The following is a 27,333-nucleotide window of genomic DNA, read 5'->3' on the forward strand; positions in this document are numbered from 1 at the left end:
AAATTACCATCGTGGAGCCTGATTATAGCCTGTAGCAATTGTGGAGGAACACCCAGCTCCTTAAGAACCATCCACAATTTCTTACGGGGTACCAAATCAAATGCGGACTTCAGGTCCACAAACACCATGTACAGACTCCCCCCCTCGATCCCCACTGTTTTCCAGTAGAGAAGGACGAGGAGGAAAATCTGATCCATGGTGGACGTGTTTTTCCTGAAGCCCGCCTGGAGGGGACTGAGGATCGCGTTATCCTCCATCCAATCAAGGAGATGATCCAGGAGAAGGCGGACAAAAAGCTTTTGTGGTACATCTATAAGACTGATCTGCCTGTAGTTAGCTGGGAGCAGAGGAGAGCCCTTTTTAAAAATCGGTACTATCTCCGCCCCCAGCCAAGTACAGGGGATCTCCATCCCTCCCAGGATAGAATTGAATATAATTAAGAAGTACGGACCCCAGATCTCAGGATGGTATCGGAACAGATCTCCAGGGAGTTTATCGAGACCTGGGGCCTTCCCCTGCGCCAATCTCTCCATTGCATTCAGTACCTCCCCCAGTGTGAATTCTAGTTTTTCATCGGGCTCGAATGGGGTGTCAAGGACTGCCTCTTGGGTGGATTCTGTAATATCTTGATACAATTTACTAAAATGTAATTCCCAGACAGAGGCAGCGATGTTTGGCTCGACTGCTGGTTTAGGTTCACCTGTACCTGTGGTAACTAAAGCCCAGAATTTTCTTAGGTCCCTGGTTTCAAGCGCCAGAGATAGGTCTTGCCATCTCTCCCAATCTGATTTTGCCTGGGCGATGGCTTCCCTATATTTATGTCTCAGGAGAACTACCTTGTCCTTACTGGCACCAGACTTTATCATGGAAATCAGCTCTGTTTTTATCTTTTTACAACTGCCATTGTACCAAGCTGAAGTCGCTGTCCTCTTCTTCCTAGACACCACCTCAGGGAAAAAGACCTCTCTTAAACTTCCCACTAAATCTGCATTGATTTGGGCAAGTTTCTGATTAAAATCAATGCTTAGGGGTTTATTGATTAGTTCATCCACTTCGACAAACTTTGGGAGTACCAGTTCATACATTTTGTAGAACTTACTAGTTTGCCCCATCTTACCCTGCGTCTGTTATTGGATAGGACCAAGTTCCCTGTCTCTTCGCTTTGATCTACGCTTACCGACCGTTCTTCAGGGACAAGATGTACCATATCTAAGCAGAGGGCGTTATGATCACTATCTGATCTTTCTATTACCCTAAAGTCCTGAACCTTGGACCACAAGCCCGTATCTACGAAAATGTAGTCCAGGCGCGATTCATGGCCCTTCCTATTGAAGGTGCCCAACGAGGGGGTATCAGATGGAGTACGCCCATTGCAGGCCCTCAAAGCAAAATTCAGGGTCAGGAACATGATTTGCACCGCTAAAAGCGACCATGCTTTTGAGTTAGGGGATTGACAAGAGGGAATCCCCCAGTAGTCATCTTCAGCAGTTAGGGCACCCTCCTTCAAACCTTCCAGAGGTTCGAAGTGGCAGTTGAAATCACCGCCCATCAGTATCTTACAGTCGGCGGGTAATTGCCCCAAAAAGGAAGATAAATCATCCAGGGTGGATGATTCCATCGACACGCTAACTGGGCGCGAGTACACATTGACAATCGCCAGATTGAAGGCGTTTGGCCATTTAAGGAGAACACATTGAAAGTCCTCCGAGAAGGTTGGTATTATCTCAGCTCCACAGCCAATGTGACTAGCCACCCAGATCGCGAGACCGCCAGAAGGCCTCCCCTTGCCATTCCACCTAGCGTGGATATAAAAGGTTGCATAGCCCGCCCAGGGGAACGTTTCCCTAGCCCAAGTCTCCTGAAAGAGACAGATATCATTGCCAGCAACTAAAGAGCCCCATTCATTGGAATCTATTTTGTTGGCAATGCCTGCGACATTCCAGGAAAGGACTTTCATAGATCCCAAGGGTAACTTCGTTTCCGTTCCCCTCATCCTCTCGGCACCGCTATCTACGGATAGTGATATAGGCATATCTGATAATACTTTCTCCGCCGGAGATCCCAAATCAATTGACACTTGAGGTACTGACTCACCAAGAAATGGCCTCAGATTTCCCAAACTACAGCTGTCTCCCTGCTGCCTGACCCTCGCTGTTGTCTGTTGAATATATGGGATGCAGTTGACTTAACCCGTCGGCAACAGGATTGGGTCATGTTGGGAATGATGGTTGCAAAACGCAATATTGCTAAACTGTGGGGTTCGAATGTACTACCCGCGTTGAGAGACTGGTGCAGCGACATGGATGATATAATGGTGGCTGAAAGGGCGGTGTTTGTCCATCGTGGATGCCCCGAAAAATGGGGAAAGATCGGGGGGGCGTGGAACAGATTCAGGGGAAACATTTGTGAGCCGCCGCGGGAGGACTCGGATGAGTGCCTTTCGGAATAAGGATTGAACCTGAACTTTGGATGTCAGTGGTGGTATATCCTGTTGTTTTTTAAACCCGCCCTGTTATTAAAGGGTGCGGTACTGCTAGGGACGGCTCTGGGGTGCACAGCTAATACTACAAACACTAAAATTGTGAGCATGTGTCAAGTCGCCTTCAAAGATCGAAATGTTTATTGTTCCTTTAAGTTACCAAACAGTTTGGTTGAAAAAGTAAAAACGTAGACCTAAGTCATGTCATATACCTGTATCATTTGCATTATGCACGAATTGGTTTCCTTTGCCGCCGGACCCTAGGGCTAACGGCTACGCGGCTGTGTCAACTTTATATTGATACTTTGCTAATGTTAATGTTGCGGCCGGCCCCAGTGGTTGTAGGCCCTAAGCTGTGTTATGATGATACTGTGCAATAAAGGTCTTTAAAAAAAAAAAAGAAAAAGAAAAAAAGAAATGGCCTCAGGGGTAGGTTGACGAAAGGGGACAAGATGTTGATAATAGATGAACTTTCCAGTGATGGTCCAGCAGAGCTAAAATTAGTTTTAGCACTGGCAACTGTCCCTGTTCCCATCAAGGGAGTATCGGGAACCACCCCATCAGTGTCCCCCTCACATACAGCCATCGTGAGTCAGTCAACCTGGTCAAGGCAGCTGTATCTATTAGCTTGGGCGTAATTGCTAAAGGCGGGAATGTCATGTCGAGGGGGCCTATATCTTGACCCGTCAACAGCATAACCCACCCTAGTCCAGCCGTCACTTTCCCCCAGGTACGAATCCCCGCCATTTGGATAGAAGAAAGACAGTGGAACCAATTCTATGGATGTATTCCTTGAGCTTCCAAGCCAGTTACATATATGGGGCACTATCTGGGAATTCCTGAAACTTACAAGGATACAGTCTCCCCTTGTTTTCTTAACAGTGTACCCAACCCATGGAACCCTCCTGACCATCAATACTTCTCCTCTCAGATTAGGTGGTAGGGGCCTATGGACATTTAACCAACTAATAACTTTATTACGTAGGGAGTCAAAAGATTCCACCACGTTGCTAGAGAGTTCAGGTACCCCGGTCAAGATTACAGTGTGGGCCGCCGCCTCAGGAGGCAAGTTAACTACTTTTGGCCGAGTATGGCTATTACAAGTCCTATTGGGCTGGTCGGCCATTGCATTTGGGATTTTTTTACTCATTGTGGAAGTCGAGGTAAGCAGCCTCGACTTTCTAACAAGAGGCACGGGAATGTCTTGCCTAGGGAGGGGTGGTGGGACAGGTTGCGGTGGAGTAGCCGTCGGGGCATTCACAGTGACAGAGGGAATAGGCTGAGTATGAATCACAGCAGTAGCAGCACTAGGCGGATGAGGGATCCCACTATTTATCCCAGTCACACCATTTGGGCTAGATCGCAACCCCTGCTGCCATCCCTACCCCCACTTGATTTTTCTATGGCTAGGAGTCTAGTCTCGATACTATCGAGCTTAACCAACACGGGGTCCAGTAGATTTTTAATGATATTAGTGAGTGAGCAAATGATATGGTCCCCAGTATTAGAAGCTCCCTCTCCAAATATGAACGGGCCAGAGTGCGGAGGCATATGGTTATGAACGGGCTGTGTGGGGCTCAGTGTGTTGGTGGCGACCGCGGCAGAGAATGTTCCAGAACCGTCCGTGCTATCAGCAGCGGTGTCCGGAATATAATCTACTTTGGCCCGCTTCGCACCCTTTAACTGCCTAGGTCTTTTCCCTTTTGGAACCGCACCCTCCCGAAGGCCCCTAAGATGTGATGCAGTGAGGACATCCTCCTCTTCCCGAGTTGAAGCTGGTTGAAATATCGTGGGAGACGTCGACTCATGGATGGTATGAACTGAGTCACAATCTCTTTGTAAGTTGGACGGTGTCCTCCGCTGCTGCAACACTGACTCTATTGTTTGATCAAGGCTGTCCATAATAGATAGATGGGTAGCATCCAGCAGTTCAAGAGATCTAGTATTCATAGATGAGCCCGTGGAAAGTAACTGCGAACTTTCCAGCCCCTCTTCTCATTGTTTCTCTAGGGCTGTGAGGCCCTGGTTTACCACGGTATTTGCCTTAATGGGGAAACTGTCCAAAGTACCTGTTACCATCGTGGCCGCTTTACTCCTTGTTTCCCTCGATGCCATATTAGACGTCGCTGTACCTCACAGGACCCAGACAAGGTGTAAAGATACGGTGGTCTACTGAGGAAACACTTAGGGGGGTGGCCCGGTCTGGTCTCTCCCGTCCTCTAACGGCCTCAAACGGCCCGCCCTTTGCCCGGGCTTAGCCCCGGGATGAGTCTCGCGCGCGTCCCGCGATGCGCGTTGGGATTGCAATTAAGTACAACAACAAAAAATAGGCGGGGCACGCCCGGGAAGAGGCACCAGCTGTGGATGTAAAGGAGAATGCTGGTCCTCGCAGTCCCGGACGCCCGCTCTGGCTCCTCTCAGTCAGGAACTTCTCCGTGCAGTCCCAGGCTCTCGGCGTCAAATGTCAGGCAGCACGGCAGGGAGTCAAAGTCTCACCGGGCAGGGAAAACAGAATCCACAATTCAGGCTACTGCTGCGAGCGGCACCCCAGTGTATCGACTTTTGAAGGATGAAGAGCTCAATCGAATCAGCCATCCAGTTTAAATGCTGACATAAGGTTTATTGTAAATGAGCATTGTAAAGTGTGGTTCTTGAAAATTGTAATTTTAGGAAGAACAGTAAACTGCAGGAGGGGGTATAATTATTTCCCGCCTCTTCTCCCCCCTTAACTCCATCAGTCATCCCTGTCAGCACCCCCCTCTCGCTGCATTTTCTTCCTGTGACTTGCCCGGCCTTTACTGTATTTTACATGCCACGGATCAGATAATAAACACAGCTTTTTTTTTTTTTTTACTTCTGCTTGTTTTTTGTAGGGCGTTTGCAGGGTTATTTGGTCCTCCGTGCCGCATAATTAGAGAAGCACAGGTAACGGAAAACCCCTGTAAAGTGGTTTGAGGCCTGTCATTATGACGTTGGAAGCAGTATTGCGCTGTGAACCCTGAAATATTGCTATGTTTCACGGTTCGCTGTGCTATACGGGATTTTATACACTGCATTTTGAAAATGTAACCTGCAATGTAGACATTTGGTGTGTGGTGTGCAGGGGGCATTATTTCAATATTAGATCACTGCTGATACACATGTCCAGCAGCATACTTACTCATTTTGTTTAGATAGTGCCTACGTTTTTGCAGGGGTTTCAGGGCACTGTAGGCTAATTCCATGTCATGCGGTCGCTGCTGCCCGGTCCCTGACCTTCCTTTCACAACTCATTACACGCATGTGTGAAGCTCTAATGACTTTGAATAAAATACAAGTCCCACAATGCACCGATGTGGCAAATAAAAGTAAGTCAGAAAACAAAAGTTTTCCTGCATTGGAACCACTAATTATCCTGATTATTGCAGATCGATTCAGAGGTTTCTTGACCCCCCTCTCAATTTGGGCCAGGTTTCTATGCCGCCTCGCCGCCCTCACCCAGGGGTTCCTTCTTCCAGGGAGGGTTTCCAGGCGCCCCCACGCCGAGACTGACTCCTGATAAGAGGCAGAGTCCTTTCTACTCAGAGAAGGGCGAGCTAATGCCAGCACAAACAAGATGGCGACCCCCTGCAGGGCACCCCTTCATGTCTTTTCACCCCCTTCCCAAATCCCTGGGTAAATCCCCCCCCCCCCCAGATCCCGGATTTGTGGTGTAATCTGCTGCCTGCACCCTTTGTTTGCCTTTATTTTCGTGGTGTTCTACCTCGACACAAACAGTGTGTGTTGTTTCCCTTGGTGTTTGCCCTGTCCACAGAGAGGTCTAGAGAGCATCTGTCTCCATCCCGGGCTGGGCTGCCCCAGCCCCTGCCTCGACGTCCCCTCCTCCAATCAAGGCGCTTGATGCCCAGCACTTAACCTGGCCATCACGGGGCGCTTTCCAGATCCAAAGGCGTTGTTTATCCAACAAGCCCCCACCCCTGCGTGCCACCAATCTATGATTCCAGTTGTGGGGTCATCAGCATAACAAAGCCCTGGTGGTGCAGCAGCATGAGAGGGCTTCCTTCAACATATCCCAACATCCTTAGCAAGCACGACCCAACCTTCGGAGAGGCAGGACCTTGAGATCTGGAACCGGTCTGGAGCAGTCGGGACGACCGAGAGGCCAAGCATAGTAGGGGCCAGGCAACCCGGACTAGCAGCATCTGAAGCCTATCTGAAAACGCCAGCAGCAAGGGTTTAGCACTGGACTCAGCAGCAGCGCTATCAAGCGCCCCAGCAACATGGAGCAGCAGAGGCCTGGCTTCAGCAGCAAGGGCTCAGGCCTGGACTGAGCAGCAGCGTTTACTAGCATCCCTTCGACCCAGCAGGGAATTAGGACCGCGCACCACCTTGTGGTCACTCACCTTGGAGCAAACGGCTAGCGCCATGAAGCCAGTAGCGCCGGGACCTGCAGAGGCGCCGCACCCTGGATAAAGCAGTAGCGGAAGGTAGCGCCATGAAGCCAGCAGCATGGGGTTAAGCAAAGACATGACACCCTGGACCAATCAGTAACCCAGCACCAAAGCGTAGCAGATGTATAGCGCCTTGATGCCATGAGAGGCGTAGCACCTTGGGACTAACCTAGAATCCTGGAGCAAGCAGCGGCACCGGTCCCTGGCACCCTGGACGAATTGGAGCTTTAGTTTCCTGGGCCCAGAAGTGCACCCGGGCCTCAGCAGCCCCCGGGCGTCATGGGGCCAGTAGCAGCCCAGGGCAGGGACCTCGGCGCTCCCAAGGGGCCCTACCCCGGACACCCCTTGCCCCCAGAGGCCGGGGGCTCCCCCTGTAGGAAGGTAGATCCCTGACTATGGTTGCCCCCAACTTTTTGCCTGGTGTTTTGCTGGTTTTCTGACTTAGTTGACCTGGGGCCCTGCTATTCAGGACCCCAGGCCCACTGCTCTCTCTATTAAAATGGATTCCATGTACCCTAGGTACATATCTGATTGGATACTGAGTCACCTTATTAGTCCCTGTACAGTATACCTTAGGTATCCAGGGCATAGGTGTACCCAGGGCCTACCAGGGGCTGAAGCATGTATTATGCCACCCCTGGCTGGCCATCCAAAACTGACACAACTGGCTGCTTGACAGCTGGGGCAAGGTGGTGTAATCACCCTTTGCTTTAGATATAGTATACCTATATCTAAAGCTAAAATGGGCACTCAGATCTCCTATCAGTCACTCCTATGGCAGGCCTTAACAATCCTGGAGGCAGAGTGCTTGGAATCGTGTGAGATAGTGCTCTGGCATGAGCTGAGCCTGTCTGCGGCCTTCGGGATCAATCCCTTAGCCGTTTCCATGATAGCGTCATACCATATACTCTTAAGTGCCTTATAATCCTCGCGGTTATGGTAACTTTGGTCTGACATTATCTAAACATGTCGTGTAAGGTGTCATACGCTTTGGAATACTACCCCCTCGCCAGTTCTGGCGACGGGAGTAGCATTCCACCCCTCTAGAGGGAGAAGACATGTTGGTAGCCTGTAACCCCGGTTAAAGTTGAACATAGCCTCAGCTCCACAAAATGGATGCTGCCACCGAGACACAAGTCCGCCCTCCTGCTGCTGGGAGTCCTTCCAGCGAGGGAGGCTTGGACAAAGGGTTTCCTGTCAGGGGCGGTGCTAGCACCATCCCAGACAGGGTTATGTGTATCCCAGGTAGGCAGGGCGTGAGAGGAAGGTGACTGCAAGTGGCACCCTGGTGCTCACTGTGCATAGGCCGGCTCAAACCAGTTCCTGGGGCACACCAGCCCCTGAGCTGGGGAGAGACCGGACAAAGGAGAGGGGTGTAACCACCCCCCTCCTGGTCCCACCCATGGGCAGGACCTAGTCGCGTGCCAGCCCCCTTTTTGAGAATAAAGGTAGGAGCAGGCCCCCTTCCCAAATGAGATCATCTTTGAATCCTGAAACTACTTTCTACGAAAGGAACTCAAGACTTCTTCTCAAGATTTCTCCCTTGTGACTAAGGAGTAGTCACCCTGCAGCAGCAGGCCCAACCTAAGTATCTTGCGGTTTGCTGAAACGTCCTTCCTCTGGAACCAGACTGCCCAGCTCGACGAGACCCGGACTCCCTGCCCTCTCTGACCTCAACCTGCCCCTACAGCACAGCTGAGACCCGTAGGTGCGACGAGACCAGAGGACCCGGCGATCATCAGAACCAGCACGACACTGAACCAGCACGACCACCGAGGGACCCTCGAGTGGGTGCACTGGGGTAAGAGAAGCCCCAACCCCAAGCAGCACGAGCACCGAAGTCCAGCCCCCCCAGCATCCACCAGATCTGCGTGGGGCCCTTTTGCTTCTGTGTTGCTTGCCACGTTGTCTGGTCACTTGCCCGTTGGCTAGTGACCCTCCGGATGACATCCTACGTTTGTTTCACCGCTGGTCTAGCTCCTCTAGACTGGCCCTTGTCTCCTCTTGAAGGGGAACTTCCTCGGACCCTCCTGGTCCACTCCAGACGCCATTTTGTGTTGCCACGTGGGCTTGCCTTAGCCAAGGCTTGTTGCCTCCTTCAACGGATCCAGCATCGCCAGCAGCAGACATCCGACGTGGGACAGCTCGCAGACCTCCAGCCTGGTCGACATCAGCGCCCTGGTCCGTGTAGCAGCAGAATCCAGTGTCACCTCTTCACCTGGCTGAGTGACCTCGTCCGGTGCCATCCTGGTGCCCACCTAATCACTGGCTAGTGATTCAGAACTTGGTCCCCTCTGCTTACAGGTACTCTTCTTCAACTGATCCAGTCCTTGGATCAGCCTGGAACATCTTCACTGGTCGCCTGCCAGCAACTCTTACTTCAGGTTCCTGGTTCGTCAACGAGGTTTCCCGACGACACTTGAACCCTATGCAGCCGCAGCCCCTGGGCTAGGTAAACCGAGTACCACGGTGCTCCAGCGTAGATCCACTCTCTAAGTGTCTAGATCCACTTTCGTTTTTGACCTACCTAGTCGGGTTCGCCCGAGAACACTAACTTTTGCATTTACTAGTATCCATAGACTTTGTCCCGCATTACGCGTGAGTTTCCACTCTGCACACGACGTCCCCAGGCCTCCTGCTTCTAATCCAAGGGTTCAGCATTGTAGGCTCAGCAATCCCAAAGCCTCTGAGAATAGTTACTTACCTGCTAGTAATTCGCATTCCACTTTTGTAGTATATGGTTTTTCGTGCCCCTCGGGCATTTGTGTAAATTGTGCGACTTTCAGTATTTCTTTAAGAGTTTTGTATTGTGCTTAGCTCCCTGACTCATAAAGAGTTCAGGGTAGTCTTGTTATAAATAAATATACTTTATTTTCATAACAACTTGTGTGGTGTCCTTTCACTTGGTGTTCAAGGGGTAAATGTGATGGTAAAACAGCTGGCTTAACACGCCCTCTAGAGTTTAGCCTAAAGACTGCTCTTGTCCATGCTACTAGGATAGCTGGTCTATCAGGTTGACTTACAACCAATCATCAATAAGGGTCGTTTGGACTGATACATAGTGATCACTAGAATAGTGAGCACTGCATATCAGGCCAACTTCTCACACCCCCCACCCCGTGTGCAATGGAGTGGACCAGGCCCCTATAGAGATCCTGGACTCCGAAAAGGAGACCCTGGGGAGAGGGGGCTCCGGGGCGGAAGGGGACCCCGCCCGGGGGGAACAGGCCCAGAAGGAGAAGGTCAAACGGAAGAAGAACTACCGGCGCCACGCCAAGCCCCCCTACACCTACCTGGCCATGATCGCGCTGGTGATCCGGAACTCCCCGGAGAAGAGGCTGACGCTGTCCCAGGTAAGATGCCCCCTCTACTAGGCTCAGTGCATGCTAACACCGCCAACCCCCGCTTCCGGGGTCACACAGGCTGTCATGACCAGCTCTCACCCCCTTCCAGGGCACTGTCACCAGGACACTGCGTTCCTTTCCGAACACCTTGTTTTCAGGTCAGTCTGTACCAGCCTACATGGACTACAACTCCCAGAATCCTGTTAAAAAGCGAATGCCAAGTACTGGTAAGTGTCCTGGTGATTGTAGCAATGCGCCCCACTCTTCCCAAGACAGAGGGGCAGATTTAATGGCACTTCTTTGGAAACAAGTCCGTGCCTCTATGTACAGGGGAGTTGGTTCACACAGAGCCTCTGCCCCGCTCCCGCCAGGCCTCGGGGTTACTGCCTATCCCTTGAATGTGAACCCTTTCTGACGAAGAATGCGCTCCTCTTTTCAGCGCCGCTCTTCATGTTAAGATGCGGAGCTGGCAACGAACATTCTCGTACAGAACACGAGCTGCGATACACGCCACAGTTAACCTTACGCGGTCAAATTAAAATTACAAGGACCAAGAAACCCAACGTTCCTCATCAGTCGAGCAACCATATAAGATAACAAGTAAAACAAGACCAAGACGATCCTCACTGGCAGACGAGAAAAAAAAAATGGTGTCCGCAAGCTTCCGACCATTTTCGGATTCGGAGGCGTGTATTTGTTGTTTTGAGTGACGGGTGAGGTCACTGGCGAAAGAACAGCAAAATGTACGCCCCCGAATTCGAAAGAGACGGAGCTTTTTTTGAGGGACGCCTCTCTCCTCCAATGGCTGGCCTCTGTTTAGGAAGCCAGCCAATGGAGGAGAGACGAGGAGGGAGGCGGGTTTAAGCTGCCACACTAAGACACATTAATTCTCCGGACTTCCGGCTGGCAAGCCAGCCTACGGGCCCTCGACCTAAAAAACTGTTGTTTTTACTGTGGAAAAGCTTGGTCACCCAATTGGCAAGTGCAGGGTTACACACGGACCCTTCAGCTGTGCTAATTCTGCAACGGTGCAAACAAAGTGGGTCTTCTCAGGTATCAAACAACTCATTACATTGAGCCCAACTTGAGTCTCAGGTCGAAATTAATGTAACCAGTTTCTGTGTGCAACTTTAGCAAAGTTTCTATTTGTTTCCCTTTAGTCCCCTGTGCCCAAACTGCTTGCACGCTGGGTCCTGTAGCCAAGACAGCTTTCTGCCCTTCAGGGGAGAAGTGATAAAAACTCCCAGGAAAGGATACAATAGGGTCCTGCTCTGGAAGGGGTGTCACCACTCTCTTGTTGAATGATGTTGGTCCAAAAGGCGAGCTTCAAAGGAGATGCCGCCAATGAATGACAAATGGGTAACACTTAAAGAGGGGCTGCTCAATTGTTCAGGCGGACAGGCTGGCATGTGGGACAGGAGAGGGGAAACCAGTTACCGAAACAATTTTCCTGGAGCATGTGGCTCTCTTGGTAGCCTCACATCTGGATTTAGCTAAGGAGCTGTACACGCCATGAGAGGGGTCCTGCCATATTGGAAGTGGGCACAATGGAATGCCCAGTGGCATTCTGGAATGCCCAGATGCCACACTTAGCAGGAAGTGGATATCAGGTGGGAGGAAACATGGTATCCCTTCGGCTACCAACTGCATCCTGTCCTTTGGACATTTGCTGAGGATTAGTAGAGCACACCAAACTTAAATCTCAACTGGACTGGAAGAAGGACTGCACTGGCGAGGATCGAACTTGGTGCCTGACACAGGAGAGGGACTGTGCCTACTTTCTCCTGTTCAAGAAGTCTTCTCAAGAGCCCAAGCAAAACCAAAAGACTCCAAGGGTCAGTAAGCTGGCCCTCTGTGCATTGCACAGGGACATGTCAGCTGAGAAGCCTGTTGGGGCATGTTGGTTGCCAAAAGTCTTCAACCCTCCATCAACCACTGCTGTGCAGCACCAGGAACCAGGACTCTATGCATAAAGTAGCACACAAGTTCGCTGAACCTGGGAGTATCGTTGAAGTGCAGATTGGACCCCCAGAGGACGAGTTAATGACCGAAGACTGCTTGGCCCGTGACCGCGATACTGGGTGAATGGTAGTCCAGTGCCGACTAGACTCCTGCCAGCACTGAGAGGACTATGCGAAGCGTTGATCCTGTGACGAGGACCACCTTGCCCCCTACATGGACCAAGGAGTAGTTGCAGCAAGACTCCCATTGACCGCATCTTCATCCTTGCATTAGGACCACTTAAATAGGAAAGCCTTTCAAGGATAAAAGTGCGAGGAACTGTTTGAAGACTGCTTTACTTGCTAAGGTAACTGTTTCTGAGGACCTCACTGGTCCCCATGATTGGCCCCCTATTGTATTTGGCCGCATAAAGTGACTCCAAGTAATCGCATTAAACCTACTCTAAACTTTTTAGTCAAAAAGTTTGTGTCCAATTCCTTACATTTGCCAATGCTTATTCGTGGCTGATTGAAAGTACTTTACTATACCTTGTAAATTCTGAATCTCCAGAACCATTCCGTGGATCTTTTTCATTGTGGTGTCTAAAAAGAAAAAAAAAATATATATATATATATATATATATCTATATATATATATATATATATATATATATATATATATATATATATATATATATATATATAGATATATAGATATATATATAGATATATACTTTGTCAGGTTTCATTGGTGTCTTGTTGATTTTGTCTTTAATTGTTTTAGTGCTGTTTAAATGCTTTACAATTGTTCCTTTGTGTGAGCCTTGCTGCTCAGAGCACATTCAACCCAGGGTTGAGCTGAAGGTTTGGTAAACAAAACCTTCTGGTCCTAAAGGGGTTGGTGGGTGTAGTATTATATGGTGAGGTTGCACAACCACACCATATAATACACCCAATTTCCTCACAATATAATTTTTATTATTATCTTTTTGTAATACTGTCCCAGTTCTTTGCCTGATTTTATGGATTTACATAACTGACGATACGGTTCGCATTAAGACCGCATCCACCGACCAGTTTCTTGATTCGTTTAGTATTTCCTATGCAAAAGTAATATTTCACTGAAAGGAATTTGTAGACCTTGAAGCCAGTGTAGCCAGAGATATCTGTGATTACTGTTTTTATTGAAAATCAGTGAGCCCTTTTTCCAAGCGTAAAAATGTAGGGGTTAAAATGTGATCACTTCTGATGATTTCAGCATTATTGAACCGGAAATAGATAGGTCTTCATCTATGGAAAACATCAACAGAATCTTAGTTCTTGTATTAGTGGTATAATTAGATACTAAGCAGCTTGTAATATTACAGACATCAGTGCCCAGCATGATTTCTACTTGGTTCATCTTGGTGGACCACATAAACGAGATTGTCGAAAGATCTTTTATCGTCCTTGGGGGGCCTACTTTGAAGGCTAAGGTGGCATTATCTTCACACAACTGCTATGAACATTCCTTTTACTTAATAGTATACCATTATTGCTAGGTGTCACAAACCTAGTCTTGTATGCTATATGTTGCCCTACATTTCTCTAACCACTGCTTTCTTGATTCTGTCTTTTGAGTGAGTCTCGGGCTGTTTAACTACTCCTGTGCTTTATTCCTGTACTGGACTTAACTTAAACTTAAACTGTATTAGTTCCTCATCTCAACCCTTTCATTTAGTACATGGGCTTCTGAATAGAGGACAACGAGTTGTATTTACTGTGTTCTCCATGCCTTCTGATTATCAATGCATTCTTAGCTAAGCTTCGGTGAAAAAGGGGTCCTCTACAATGTGTTATTATTTGTAATTAGTATTGGCCTGTTTGTAGATGTACATGTATTACATTATGTAATACATATACATCTATAAACAGGCCAATACTAATTACAGATAATAACCCATTGTAGGGGACCCCTTTTATTTATTACATATAATGTTTATTTTACGTACTATTTTTTAAATGAAAATATGGTATGTGGCATTTCAGGTTTAATGCAAAGATTAAGAAACAGAGGAGAGCGTGATAGAGAAAGAGAGCGTGAAAGAGAAATACGACGGAGTAGCGGATTGCGTGCTGGTTCTCGACGAGACCGTGATAGGTATGTTTATTTAGATATATTTTATTTGTATACTACTTCTGTAAAGAACTTAAATACCTTTTGTTCTTTGAGGACTTGATTTACTTGTGAAAGCATTGGAAAATGTGTGTTCAAGGCATATGAGCTGCAGATCACACACTATGCATAGATCGCCAACTGGTGTTCAGCCCGGATGTTTGCACTTGGTTGTTTTCTGGAAAAGTCATTGTAAGTCACGAGATAGGTGACTCCTCCTTTGGACCATAGTGTGCATGGGCACCGGCTCCATCTTCAGATTGGTTTTTTCCACCATCGGCCTCAGGTGTGTTTCTCGCTCTCCAGTTTGGGACCGTTAACGATTCTACTTTAGACACGCAATCCTTCACCCTTTTTAAGGTATTGTTTTTGATCGCAATCCCCAGTCGTCGCGCATCTCTAACTTCGGAGCCCTCGATTCCAATTGTCGACGAGGGCCTTCAGGCCAACTTGGGCCTTGGCATCTGGCTCAAGGAATGGACGCCATTCAAAAAGTGTCCTCAATGTGGGTCGATGTTTCCCCACACCGATCTGCATGAGGTGTGTAACCTCTGCCTTTCACTGGAGCACGAGGCCAGAGACTGTGCAGCTTGCAACTCTTTCTGCTCCAAGAAGACCATTCGGGTTAATCGAGCTCGAAGAAAAATGGCTCACTCGTCGACATCCATTCCCAACAACATCTTCCAAGAGGGCGTCAACGTACCAGAACAGGAGCGGGTCGAAGTACTCCTCGGCAGCGGCTCTGAAGCAGAGAACTTTGACGTCGAAGAACTCACTCCTGCATAGCGGGTCGTAAGTTAAGACGTCGACCCGACCCACTCTATACACCATCAAAAAAGGCTTCGGTCACACCTTCACCTTCGGTCCCAGGTGCACACGAGAAGCCACTTCCCATGCCCCGCCCCCGGGCTCGGCAAAGAAGCCTATTAAGCCTTCAGGCGACCCTGGCTCGAGTCAGGCTGCCACCGGTACCAAAACCCGGTCACCGGCACCGAAAAAGAAAACGCCCTCCTCCTCTGTGCCGATCGCTGCCTCCACATCCAAGCACTCTGCACCTAAATCCACAAGACCCGACCCATCGATTCGAATAAACACTCAGAGCCGAGCAAAAAGCCACTCCCTTAAACTTCGGATCCACACCCTTCGGAGCCGAAAAAACCCTCGGAACCGGAACCAAAGAAAAAACCAGTTCCACAGACAGAGACTGTAAAACATCACGGTTCCAAGCCAAAAGACCACAAAACCGTTCCAGAGTCGGTGCCGCGCAAGTCTATCGAACCCGAAGAAGTGGGTGCCGAAAGATCAGCCTCCATCAGATGAGCTTTTTACACCAGACCCTTTACAAAAAACTCTTCTAAAGGACCCTAAAACTGGTCAATTCACCCTAAGTTCAAAGAAGAGACCATTGGATACGCCTGCACCGGCTCCACCACCTAAAAAGAGGGACATTGCCACATCTCCCCTCAGGGTACCTTCTCCACCACCTCCTCCACCGCCTCCTCCACTTTCTCCCCCACCCTTCCCACCACACCATACTCCTACACCATCTCCTCCTCCAGGGAATAATGATGACACCTCTGATGAAGGGAAGGGTGCGTATGAGGAGCCACTAGTCCACCTTCTTCCCCTGATCCTAGGGACGACTATAACACACCAGATGTCCCTAATGTTCCACAGGAGGTCATCTACCCCTCTAGAAGACACAACAGGTTTTAATCCGCTGCTTCACAGAGCTGCCCAATACCATGGTACTAGCTTACACACAGACCCAGTGAAAGAGGACTTCCTAATGGACACTTTTGATACCGCACAAAGGTCCACCTCTATTTTACCCATGCTAAAATGGGTCATCAAGCATGCACCGGAAGTGTTTAAAGATCCTGTGAGGGCGAGAGTTATTAACCCAGGATAGAGAAAAAGTATAAAGCTGCCCCGGGGTACCCAGCCTATATTAAAGGCCCAGTACCTTTAGATTCACTAGTAGTTTCCAATGCTAGGAAAAGGGCCAACTCTCAGACATCAGGGGATGCTCCACCCCCAGATAAAGAGTCCAAACTATTAGATGCCTCTGGCAAAAGAACAGCGTCACAAGCAGCTAACACATGGCGAATCGCAATCACTCGATATGATGGGGCAGATTACGATGAACTTGAGACCCTATTGCAGGACCTACCAGATAAATATAAACACAAGGCCAATGACCTCATACAGGAGGGAAAGATCATTACTAACACCTCCATTCGTTGCGCTCTGGACGCAGCTGATACTGCCTCCAGAGCCGTCAACACAAGTGTACTTCTGGGTAGACATGCTTGGCTACGCATTTCAACTTGTAAACCGAAGTACAAACTTCCATTTTAAACCAGCCATTCGATCAGGAACACTCATTTGGACCTAATGTAGATTCGTCACTTGAGAAGATGAAAAAAAGACACACATAGCTAAATCTATGGGAGCCTTGCAATCGCAAGCTCCCAGACGTTCTATTCGTCGCTCCTTCTACAAAGGCACCTCCAGAGGCTACTCCTCTGACAACCCTTCCTCCTCTTACATTCCCCAGAGGTTACCAAAGAGGAGGCTATAGAGGCAACAAAATCAAAGGTAGAGGCAAGACCAACAATATCCGATCTGCCTCCACCCCTACCCAATGACTTCCCTCCACTCCCCCCGACCATTCTACTCCTGTCAGGGGAGAATACAACAGTTTCTTCCTGTCTGGAGCAACATCACCTCAGACAGGTGGGTGAGACAAATCGTTCAAACAGGTTACTGTCTAGACACATGTACTGGCAGTAATGTTTTTGGGGGCGCACTTCATTGAACAATACAATCAGATTGGGCCATATATTTAGGGAGCGACAAAGTATAAGTCATCAGCGTGATATTATTTCGGGTCGGTGCCTCTCGGGAACAACACCCTACTACCTAGGTGCGTATATACCAAGGGTTATCAAAGATAATCCCTTAGTAATTCCAACTAAAATATCCAATTTCCCGGCACTCCAGTTATATTGATTTCAGTTCCTTAAATTATCAAGGTATAGGAATTGTTCTGTACACAAAATCTGGGTATTTATCCACAAGTGACAATTTTGGTTCTTATTGGTAACAAAAAAGTTTTTTATTTACACACATTAGTGAGCAGACTCAAAATAGTATATACATTTAGACCGATGTTAATACATAGTTGGTCAGGAGGGAACCGTAAACAAAATATACAGGACAAATGATAGATTTTATATGTCCTCCTCTTCCTGATCCACATGAAAAAACAGCCGACACGTGTTTCGTCACGTCATGTGACTTCCTCAAGGCTTCTGAATATTTTATAGAACAGGATTGAACGTCTATGTCTTTTTATTTTCCTTTTTTCCTCAGTGAGAATTTCACAGTTAAGGAGTTTCAATCTTGAATGGCTTTATCCAAATATTGTGGTTGCTCCTAATTGCTGTAAGTCATTGATTCAGTCCGTGCTTTACGTACTGTTAGTCTCAGAGGCAACCTGAAGGTTCCATATGTAGAGTCTAATGTTATATAGTTTTTGTCCTTAAAAGGGCGTCCCGGACCGGGAAGCCCTTATGGAGAGGACGTTATGTACACATGGCCTATCAGAGCCCTTTATTTTCGTCTAAACCAGGTTCCTAACATTAATTGGCCAAGAAACGTACGAGTCCATAAGAATAGACGAGTCTGAGGTTGCCTACCTATGCACCAAAAAGATGAAAAATTAAGGACAAAAACTATATAACATTAGACTCTACATATGGAACCTTCAGGTTGCCTCTGAGACTAACAGTACGTAAAGCACGGACTGAATCAATGACTTACAGCAATTAGGAGCAACCACAATATTTGGATAAAGCCATTCAAGATTGAAACTCCTTAACTGTGAAATTCTCACTGAGGAAAAAAGGAAAATAAAAAGACATAGACGTTCAATCCTGTTCTATAAAATATTCAGAAGCCTTGAGGAAGTCACATGACGTGACGAAACACGTGTCGGCTGTTTTTTCATGTGGATCAGGAAGAGGAGGACATATAAAATCTATCATTTGTCCTGTATATTTTGTTTACGGTTCCCTCCTGACCAACTATGTATTAACATCGGTCTAAATGTATATACTATTTTGAGTCTGCTCACTAATGTGTGTAAATAAAAAACTTTTTTGTTACCAATAAGAACCAAAATTGTCACTTGTGGATAAATACCCAGATTTTGTGTACAGAACAATTCCTATACCTTGATAATTTAAGGAACTGAAATCAATATAACTGGAGTGCCGGGAAATTGGATATTTAGGTTACTGTCTAGAACTGACTTCTATCCCTCCACCCCCCTCCCAAACATACCGCCCAGGCAGCACCCAATGTCACTTGAACACTTATCACTGTTAAAACAGGAGGTCATTTCCCTCCTGCTAAAACATGCAATAGAACCGGTATCCCTGCACCAGCAAAACACAGGGGTTTACTCCCTCTACTTCCAAAGATGGACGGCTCTCCGAGACCTATCCTCGACCTCAGACCCCTAAACCTGTACATAAAATCAGACCACTTTCACATGGTCATGCTTCATCAGGTCCTTCCTTTGCTCGCACAAGGCGATTTCCTTGTCACTCTAGATCTCAAGGACGCCTACTTTCATATTCCCATTCGCACCTCTCACAGGAAATATCTCAGGTTTGTAGTGGACGGTCAGCATTATCACTTCAAGGTTCTCCCATTCAGAGTCCCCACAGCACTCAGAGTCTTCACCAAGTGTCGAGCAGTAGTAGCGGCTCACCTAAGAAGGCAGCATATTCAGGTCTACTCCTACCTAGACGACTGACTCATAAAAGCCAAGTCATACAACCAGTGTGTACACCACGCTCACGCCACAATCCAACTACTATACGACTTAAGGTTTACCATAACTCACCCAAAGTCGCACCTGCAACCATCCCACATACAACAATACCTCAGGGCTACAATAAATACCTCAAAAGCTCTTGCATATCCCAGTCCAACCAGGATAGCAAGCATACAAAGCCTTGTCACAAAGTTTCAACCACAACACTCTTCCAGCTCGAGTGTTCATGCAACTAATAGGGATGATGGTCTCTTGCATATTCATGGTACCTCGCACAAGACTCCAGATGCATTCCCTACAGGAATGTCTAGCACATCAGTGGAACCAAGCTCAAGGTCAGCTGACTGATCTGGTGTTGGTGGACGGTCGCACGCATCGCTCTCTGCAGTGGTGGAACACCAAAAACCTTTCCAAGCCAGTTCCACAGATTCTGTTAACAGCGAACACATTGCTCTCTGGCTGGGGAGCTCATCTTTTACATCATACCATGCAGGGTATGTGGACACCCAAACAAAGGTTGCTCCACATCAATCACCAAGAGTTACTAGCCATCTTCCTAGCACTGAAGTCGTTCCAAAAACACAGTCTAGGCAAAGCTGTTCTAGTCCGCACGGACAATATGGCAGCAATGTATTACATACAAAAACAAGGCGGGACACACTCACTGCAACTCTCCAAACTATCACAAAGCATACGGAGGTGGGCTATTCCTCAAAACATTTTTCTCCTATTCAAACATGTTCCAGGAGTCCAGAACAGTATAGCAGATCTGTTAAGTTGTCAAACGCAACAGACTCGCGAGTGGGAACTTCATCCGCAAGTTCTTAAACCATTTTTCCAGTTTTGGGGTGTAGGAAGGTAGATCCCTGACTATGGTTGCCCCCAACTTTTTGCCTGGTGTTTTGCTGGTTTTCTGACTTAGTTGACCTGGGGCCCTGCTATTCAGGACCCCAGGCCTACTGCTCTCTCTGTAAAATGGATTCCATGTACCCTAGGTACATATCTAATTGGATACTGAGTCACCTTATCAGTCCCTGTACAGTGTACCTTAGGTACCCAGGGCATAGGTGTACCCAGGGCCTACCAGGGGCTGCAGCATGTATTATGCCACCCCTGGCTGGCCATCCAAATCTGACACAACTGGCTGCACGACAGCTGGGGCAAGGTGGTGTAATCACCCTTTGCTTTAGATATAGTATACCTATATCTAACCCTAAAATGGACACACAGATCTCCTATCAGTCACTCCTATGGCAGGCCTTGACAATCCTGAAGGCAGAGTGCTTGGAATCGTGTGAGATAGTGCTCTGGCATGAGCTGAGCCTGTCTGCGGCTTTCGGGATCCATCCCTTAGCCGTTTCCATGATATCGCATACCATATACTCTTAAGTGCATTATAATCCTCGCGGTTATATGCCAACTCTGGTATCGCTTTATCAAAACATGTCGAGTAAGGTGTCATACGAATTGGAATACTAACCCCTCGCCAATTCTGGCGACGGGGTTAGCATTCCACCCTTCTAGAGGGACACGACATGTATGTAACCTGTAACCCCGGTTAAAGTCAGACAGAGCCTTAGCATCCACAAAATGGATGCTGCCACCGAGACACAAGTCTGCCCTCCTGCTGCTGGGAGTCCTCCCAGAGCAGGAGGCAAGGACAAAGGGTTTCCTGCCAGGGGCGGTGCCAGCACCGTCCCAGACAGGGTTTTGTGTATTCCAGGTAGGCAGGGCTAAAGAGGAAGGTGACTGCAAGTGGCACCCCGGTGCTCACTATGCATAGGCCGGCTGAAACCAGTTCCAGGGGCACTCCAGCCCCTGGCCTGGGGAAAGCCCGCCAAAGGAGAGGGGTGTAACCACCCCCCTCCTGGTCCCACCCATAGGGCAGGACTTAGTCGCGTGCCAGCCCCCTTTTCCCAGATAAAGGTAGGAGCAGGCCCCCTTCCAAATTAGATCATCTTTGGAATCAAGACACGACTTTCTACGAAAGGACATCAAGATTTCTTCTTCAAGATTCTCCCTTGTGGCTAAGGAGTAGTCACCCTGCATCCGCAGGCACCATCGTAAGAACACTGCGGTCTGCTGCAAGTCCTTCCTCCGGAATCCGACTGCCCAGCTCGACGAGAACCGGCTTCCCTGGCACCTCTGACCTCTACCCACCTCTACAGCCCAGCTGAGAACCGTGGGTGCGACGAGACCTCGAGGGACCGGCCATCTGCAAGACTGCACGACTTCTGCACAGCAAGCCCGCCGAGTAAATTCCTGGTGAGTGCTTTGGGGTCCGAGAAGCCCCGACCCTGAGCAGCTCCAGCACCGAAGTGCAGCCTCCCAGCATCTCCACGATCTGCGTGGGGCCCTTCTGCTTTTTGCTGCTCACCGCGTTGTTTGGCTACTAGCCCGCTGGCTTCTGGCCTTCTGAACGACGACATCACTGCTGCTGGTCTGGTTGCTCCAGACTGGCCCTTGCTCCCTTCCCGAAGAGGAGCACCCCGGACCCTCCTGGTCCACTCAAGACGCCATTTTGAGTCCACCGCGTGGGCTTGAATTTGCCAAGGCTTGTTGCCCAATCCTGGGTAACTTCGACGCCGACAGCTTCATCCATCGTGGGACAGCTCGCCTCTCCATCCTGGTTGCCGACAACGCCTCCTGGTCCGTGAGATCTGCAGAGCCAGCGTCGCCCACTCACCTAGTCGAGGTGACTACCATCCGGTGCCCTCCTGGTGCCCACTGACTACTGGCTAGTAGTCACGAACTTGGTCCCCTCTGCTTTCAGGTGTCATCCATCTTCCAGATCCAGGCTTGGATCAACTCGAACTATCTTCAACTGGTCGCCTGCCAGCATCTTTCTTCCAGGCTCCTGGTCCGGCAACGAGGATTCCTGACGTCTTTTGAGACCTATGCAGCTTCAGCCCCTGGGCTAGGTAACTTCGGCATTTCGGTGCCCCAGCATAGCCTCACTATCCAAGGGTCAGGATCCACTGTCGTTTTCTCCCTACCAGGTCGGGTTCGCCCGTGAACAGTAACTTTGTGAATTCTAGCTCCCATAGACTTTGTCCCGCATCCGGCGTGAGAGTGCACACTCTGCACCCGAGTTCCCTAGGCCTCCTGCTAGTAATCTAAAGGTTCAGTAGTCCAGTCCTAGCGATCCCAAAGCCTCTGAGAATCGTTACTTACCTGCTAGTAATTCGCATTCCACTTTTAGAGTATATGGTTTTTCGTGCCCCTCGGGCATTTGTGTATACCGTGCTAACTTAAGTATTTTCGTAAGAGTTTTGTTGTGTGCCTAGCACCCTGTCCTCATAAAGAGTACAGGGCTGTTGTGATTCTAATAAATACACTTTTTATTTTCATAACACTTGTGTGGTGTCCTTTCACTGGGTGTTCAAGGGGTAATGTGATGGTAAAACAGCTGGCTTAACACGCCCTCTAGAGTCTTAGCCTTAGACTGCTCGTATCCATGCTACTAGGATAGCTGGTCTATAAGGTTGACTTACAACCAATCATCAATAAGGGTTGTTTGGACTGATATATAGTGATCACTAGAATAGTGAGCACTGCACATCAGGCCAACTTCTCACATGGGGGAACCCAGAGATAGATCACTTCGCCACACACAAAAACGCCAAATGCCTAAGCTTCGCCGCTAGATATCCACACCAATTGTCCAACGGCAATGCAATATGGATGAATTATTCAGGCAGATTTGCGTACGCTTTTTCGCCTCTCCCACTCATTCCACTGGTGGTGCGCAAACTGCTGCAACATTCACTGACTCCTATCCTAGTTGCTCCAACATGGGCCAGACAACCGTGGTACACCACTGTGAGAAGTTGGCCTGATGTGCAGTGCTCACTATTCTAGTGATCACTATATATCAGTACAAACAACCCTTATTGATGATTGGTTGTAAGTCAACCTTATAGACCAGCTATCCTAGTAGCATGGATACGAGCAGTCTAAGGCTAAGACTCTAGAGGGCGTGTTAAGCCAGCTGTTTTACCATCACATTACCCCTTGAACACCCAGTGAAAGGACACCACACAAGTTGTTATGAAAATAAACAGTGTATTTATTTATAACAAGACTACCCTGGCTCTTTATGAGACAGGGAGCTAAGCACACAACAAAACTCTTACGAAAATACTTAAGTTAGCACGTTATACACAAATGCCCGAGGGGCACGAAAAACCATATACTTTAAAAGTGGAATGCGAATTACTAGCAGGTAAGTAACAGTTCTAATAGGCTTTGGAATCGCTAGGACTTGACTAGGGAATCGTTAGATTACTACTAGGAGGCCCAGGGGACTCGGGTGCAGAGTGTGCACTCTCACGCGGGATGCGGGACAAAGTCTATGGAAGCTAAAATTCACAAAGTTAGTGTTCACGGGCGAACCCGACCTGGTAGGGAGAAAATGACAGTGGATCCTGACCCTTGGATAGTGAGGCTATGCTGGGACACCGGAGTGCCGAAGTTACCTAGCCCAGGGGCTGCAGCTGCATAGGTCTGAAAAGACGTCGGGGATCTCGTTGCTGGACCAGGAGCCTGGAAGGAAGAAGTTGCTGGCAGGCGACCAGTGAAGAAAAGTTCGATGGATCCAAGCCTGGATCAAGGAAGAAGAAAACCTGAAAGCAGAGGGGACCAAGTTCTTGAATCACTAGCCAGTGATTAAGGGGGGCACCAGGATGGCACCGGGCGAAGTCACCGCAGTCAGGTGAGTGGGCGCTGCTGGGCTCTGCAGTCTCTCGGACCAGGAGGCGTTGTCGGCGACCAGGATGGAGGTGCGAGCTGTCCCACGAAGGTTCTTGCTGTCGATGTCGCTGGACCCAGGATTGGGCAACAAGTCTTGGCAAATGCAAGGCCCACGCGGTGGACCTAAAATGGCGTCTTGGGTGGACCAGGAGGGTCCAGGGTACTTCTCCGATGGAGGGAAGCAAGGGCCAGTCTGGAGCAACCAGACCAGCAGCAGAAATGTCGTCGGGCGTCGTCCGGAAGGCCACAAGCCAGCGGGCTAGTAGCCAAACAACGCGGTGAGCAGCAAAAAGCAGAAGGGCCCCACGCAGATCGTGGAGATGCTGGGGGGCTGCTCTTCGGTGCTGGAGCTGCTCAGGGTGGGGGCTTCTCGGACCCCAAAGCACTCACCAGGAATTCACTCGGCGGGCTTGCTGGAAAGAAGTCGTGCAGTCTTGAAGATGGCCGGTCCCTCGAGGTCTCGTCACACCCACGAATCTCAGCGTGACTGATGATGCAGGTAGAGGTCAGAGGTGCCAGGGAAGCCGGTTCTCGTCGAGCTGGGCAGTCGGATTCCGGAGGAAGGACGTGCAGCAGACCGCAGTGTTCTTAAGATGGTGCCTGCGGATGCAGGGTGACTACTCCTTAGTCACAAGGGAGAAATCTTAGGAAGAAGTCTTGAGTTCCTTTCGTGGAAAGTAGTTTCAGGATTCAAAGATGATCTGATTTGGAAGGGGGCCAGTTCCTACCTTTATCCTGAAAAAAGGGGCTGGCACGCGACTAAGTCCTGCCCTATGGGTGGGACTAGGAGGGGGGTGGTTACACCCACTTCCTTGGCGGGCTTTTCCCCAGCACAGGGTCTGGAGTGACCCTGGAACTGGTTCCAGCCAGCCTATGCACAGTGAGCACCGGGGTGCCACGTGCAGTCACCTTCCTCTAAAGCCCTGCCTACCTACAATACACAAAACCCTGTCTGGGACGGTGCTGGCACCGCCCCTGGCAGGAAACCCTTTGTCCTTATCTCCTGCTCTGGGAGGACTCCCAGCAGCAGGAGGGCAGACTTGTGTCTCGGTGGCAGCATCCATTTTGTGGAGCTGAGGCTCTGTTCGACTTTAACCGGGGTTAGGGGTTACATACATGTCGTGTCCCTCTAGAAGGGTGGAATGCTAACCCCGTCGCCAGAATTGGCGAGGGGTTAGTATTCCAATTCGTATGACACCTTACTCGACATGTTTTGATAAAGCGATACCAGAGTTGGCATATAACCGCGAGGATTATAATGCACTTAAGAGTATATGGTATGCGATATCATGGAAACGGCTAAGGGATGGATCCCGAAAGCCGCAGACAGGCTCAGCTCATGCCAGAGCACCATCTCACACGATTCCAAGCACTCTGCCTTCAGGATTGTTAAGGCCTGCCATAGGAGTGACTGATAGGAGATCTGTGTGTCCATTTTTAGGGTTAGATATAGGTATACTATATCTAAAGCAAAGGGTGATTACACCACCTTGCCCCAGCTGTCAAGCAGCCAGTTGTGTCAGATTTGGATGGCCAGCCAGGGGTGGCATAATACATGCTGCAGCCCCTGGTAGGCCCTGGGTACACCTATGCCCTGGGTACCTAAGGTACACTGTACAGGGACTGATAAGGTGACTCAGTATCCAATTTAGATATGTACCTAAGGTACATGGAATCCATTTTACAGAGAGAGCAGTGGGCCTGAGGTCCTGAATAGCAGGGCCTCAGGTCAACTAAGTCAGAAAACCAGCAAAACACCAGGCAAAAAGTTGGGGGCAACCATAGTCAGGGATCAACCTTCCTACAACCACATTACTGTTACTGTCTGTAGTCCCGCACCAAAAACAACACCTCTCTCCACACCTCCTTACCCAGAGCCATGGAGAGATCAGACACCCAGACCCGCCACTGCTCAACCTAGCGATCTGGCTCCTGAAGTCCTAGAGTTTGGTTACCTTAACCTTCCCCCTGATTGCATGAATGTTATCAGAGAAGCTAGACGCCCCACAACTAGAGCTTGCTATGCAGCCAAGTGGAAAAGATTTGTTATATACTGCAACAATAACATCATCAATTCCTTAGATGTGTCAATTCAACACATCATAGGTTACCTGCTACATCTCCAAAGGTCTAACCTAGCATACACATCTATTAAGTTACATCTTGCCGCTATAGCAGCCTATTTACAAAACAGACAACATTTGTCACTATTCCGAGTACATGCCATCAAAGCCTTTATGGAAGGACTCAAAAGAATAATTCCACAGAGAGTACCACTCTCACCTGTGTGGAACTTAAATATTGTGCTCACAAGACTAATGTCATGTGAGCACTTAAACAACTACACAAATGTGAATTGCAGTTTCTCACATGGAACGTCTCTTTTCTAGTGCCCATCACTTCCCTTAGAAGTCGGTGAGCTTCAAGCACTTATTATCCAAGAACCATTTTTACAACTCCATCATAACAAAGTGGTTCTCAGAACAAACCCAAAATTCCTTCCTAAAGTTATTTCTCCCTTTCATCTTAACCAGTTCGTAGAGTTGCCAATATTCTTCTCGCTACCACAAACAGTTGCAGAAAGAGCTCTTCATACGCTAGACGTAAAAATTATTATATTGACAGAACAAAACCTTTTCCCAAAACTAAACAACTTTTGTATCTTTCTCACCACCACATAAAGGCAATCCTATATCAAAAGCTGGAATTGCCAGGTGGATTGTCAAATGCATACAAATTTGCTATCAAAAAGCAAAACGTACGTTATCTATTCCTCCTAAAGCCCACTCGACTCGAAAAATAGAGGCTTCAATGGCTTTCTTAGGGAACATTCCCTTAGATGACATCAGCAAAGCAGCTGCATGGTCTACACCGCACACATTCACAAAACACTATTGTGTAAATGTGCAAGCAAAGCAACAGGCTAGTGTGGGCCAGGCTGTACTCAAAACACTATTTCAAACAACTGCAACAGATATTGGTGGTCGCCGCTAAGGTGGAGTACTGCTACACAATCTATGCATAGTGTGTGATCTGCAGCTCATATGCCTCGAACGGAAAATGCTACTTACCAGTATGCATACTGGTAAGTAGCATTTTTCTTTCACAGATGATACTATGTTGTCTGCACCCCTCCCCCCGCGTGAAGAATGCCTTCTTAACACGGAATGCTCACCTTTGAAGTACATCTAGCACAAACTGATAAGAGAGAAATGTTTAAATTGTGCCTGGGGCACACCAGAGGGGCCATGTAGGTATAGCAGAAGCAAAAACTCAGTGAAGCCTTCACTACACCCTTGTGTAGCTGCATCTTTTTCTGAAATCTGCTGTTATCTGCTAAGGAAAATCCATTCTCTGTAAACTTTCCTTCTGATGGATACTTCT

General features: G+C 48.5%; 1 protein-coding gene across 19 annotated transcripts in view; it reads left to right on the top strand.

Annotated features, from left to right (window-relative positions):
• UBR5 (ubiquitin protein ligase E3 component n-recognin 5) overlaps nt 1–27,333 on the top strand; it is a 2,132,574-nt gene that overhangs the window by 1,725,642 nt on the left and 379,599 nt on the right. For all 19 annotated transcript variants that reach the window (XM_078686916.1, XM_078686920.1, XM_078686919.1 and 16 more), the window contains one exon: nt 14,222–14,333. In XM_078686916.1, the coding sequence (XP_078543042.1) occupies nt 14,222–14,333 (112 nt within the window). The remainder of the gene's footprint in view (nt 1–14,221; nt 14,334–27,333) is intronic.

This window comes from Lissotriton helveticus, chromosome 4_1 (genome assembly GCF_964261635.1).
Source record: "Lissotriton helveticus chromosome 4_1, aLisHel1.1, whole genome shotgun sequence".
Classification (NCBI taxonomy): domain Eukaryota; kingdom Metazoa; phylum Chordata; class Amphibia; order Caudata; family Salamandridae; genus Lissotriton; species Lissotriton helveticus.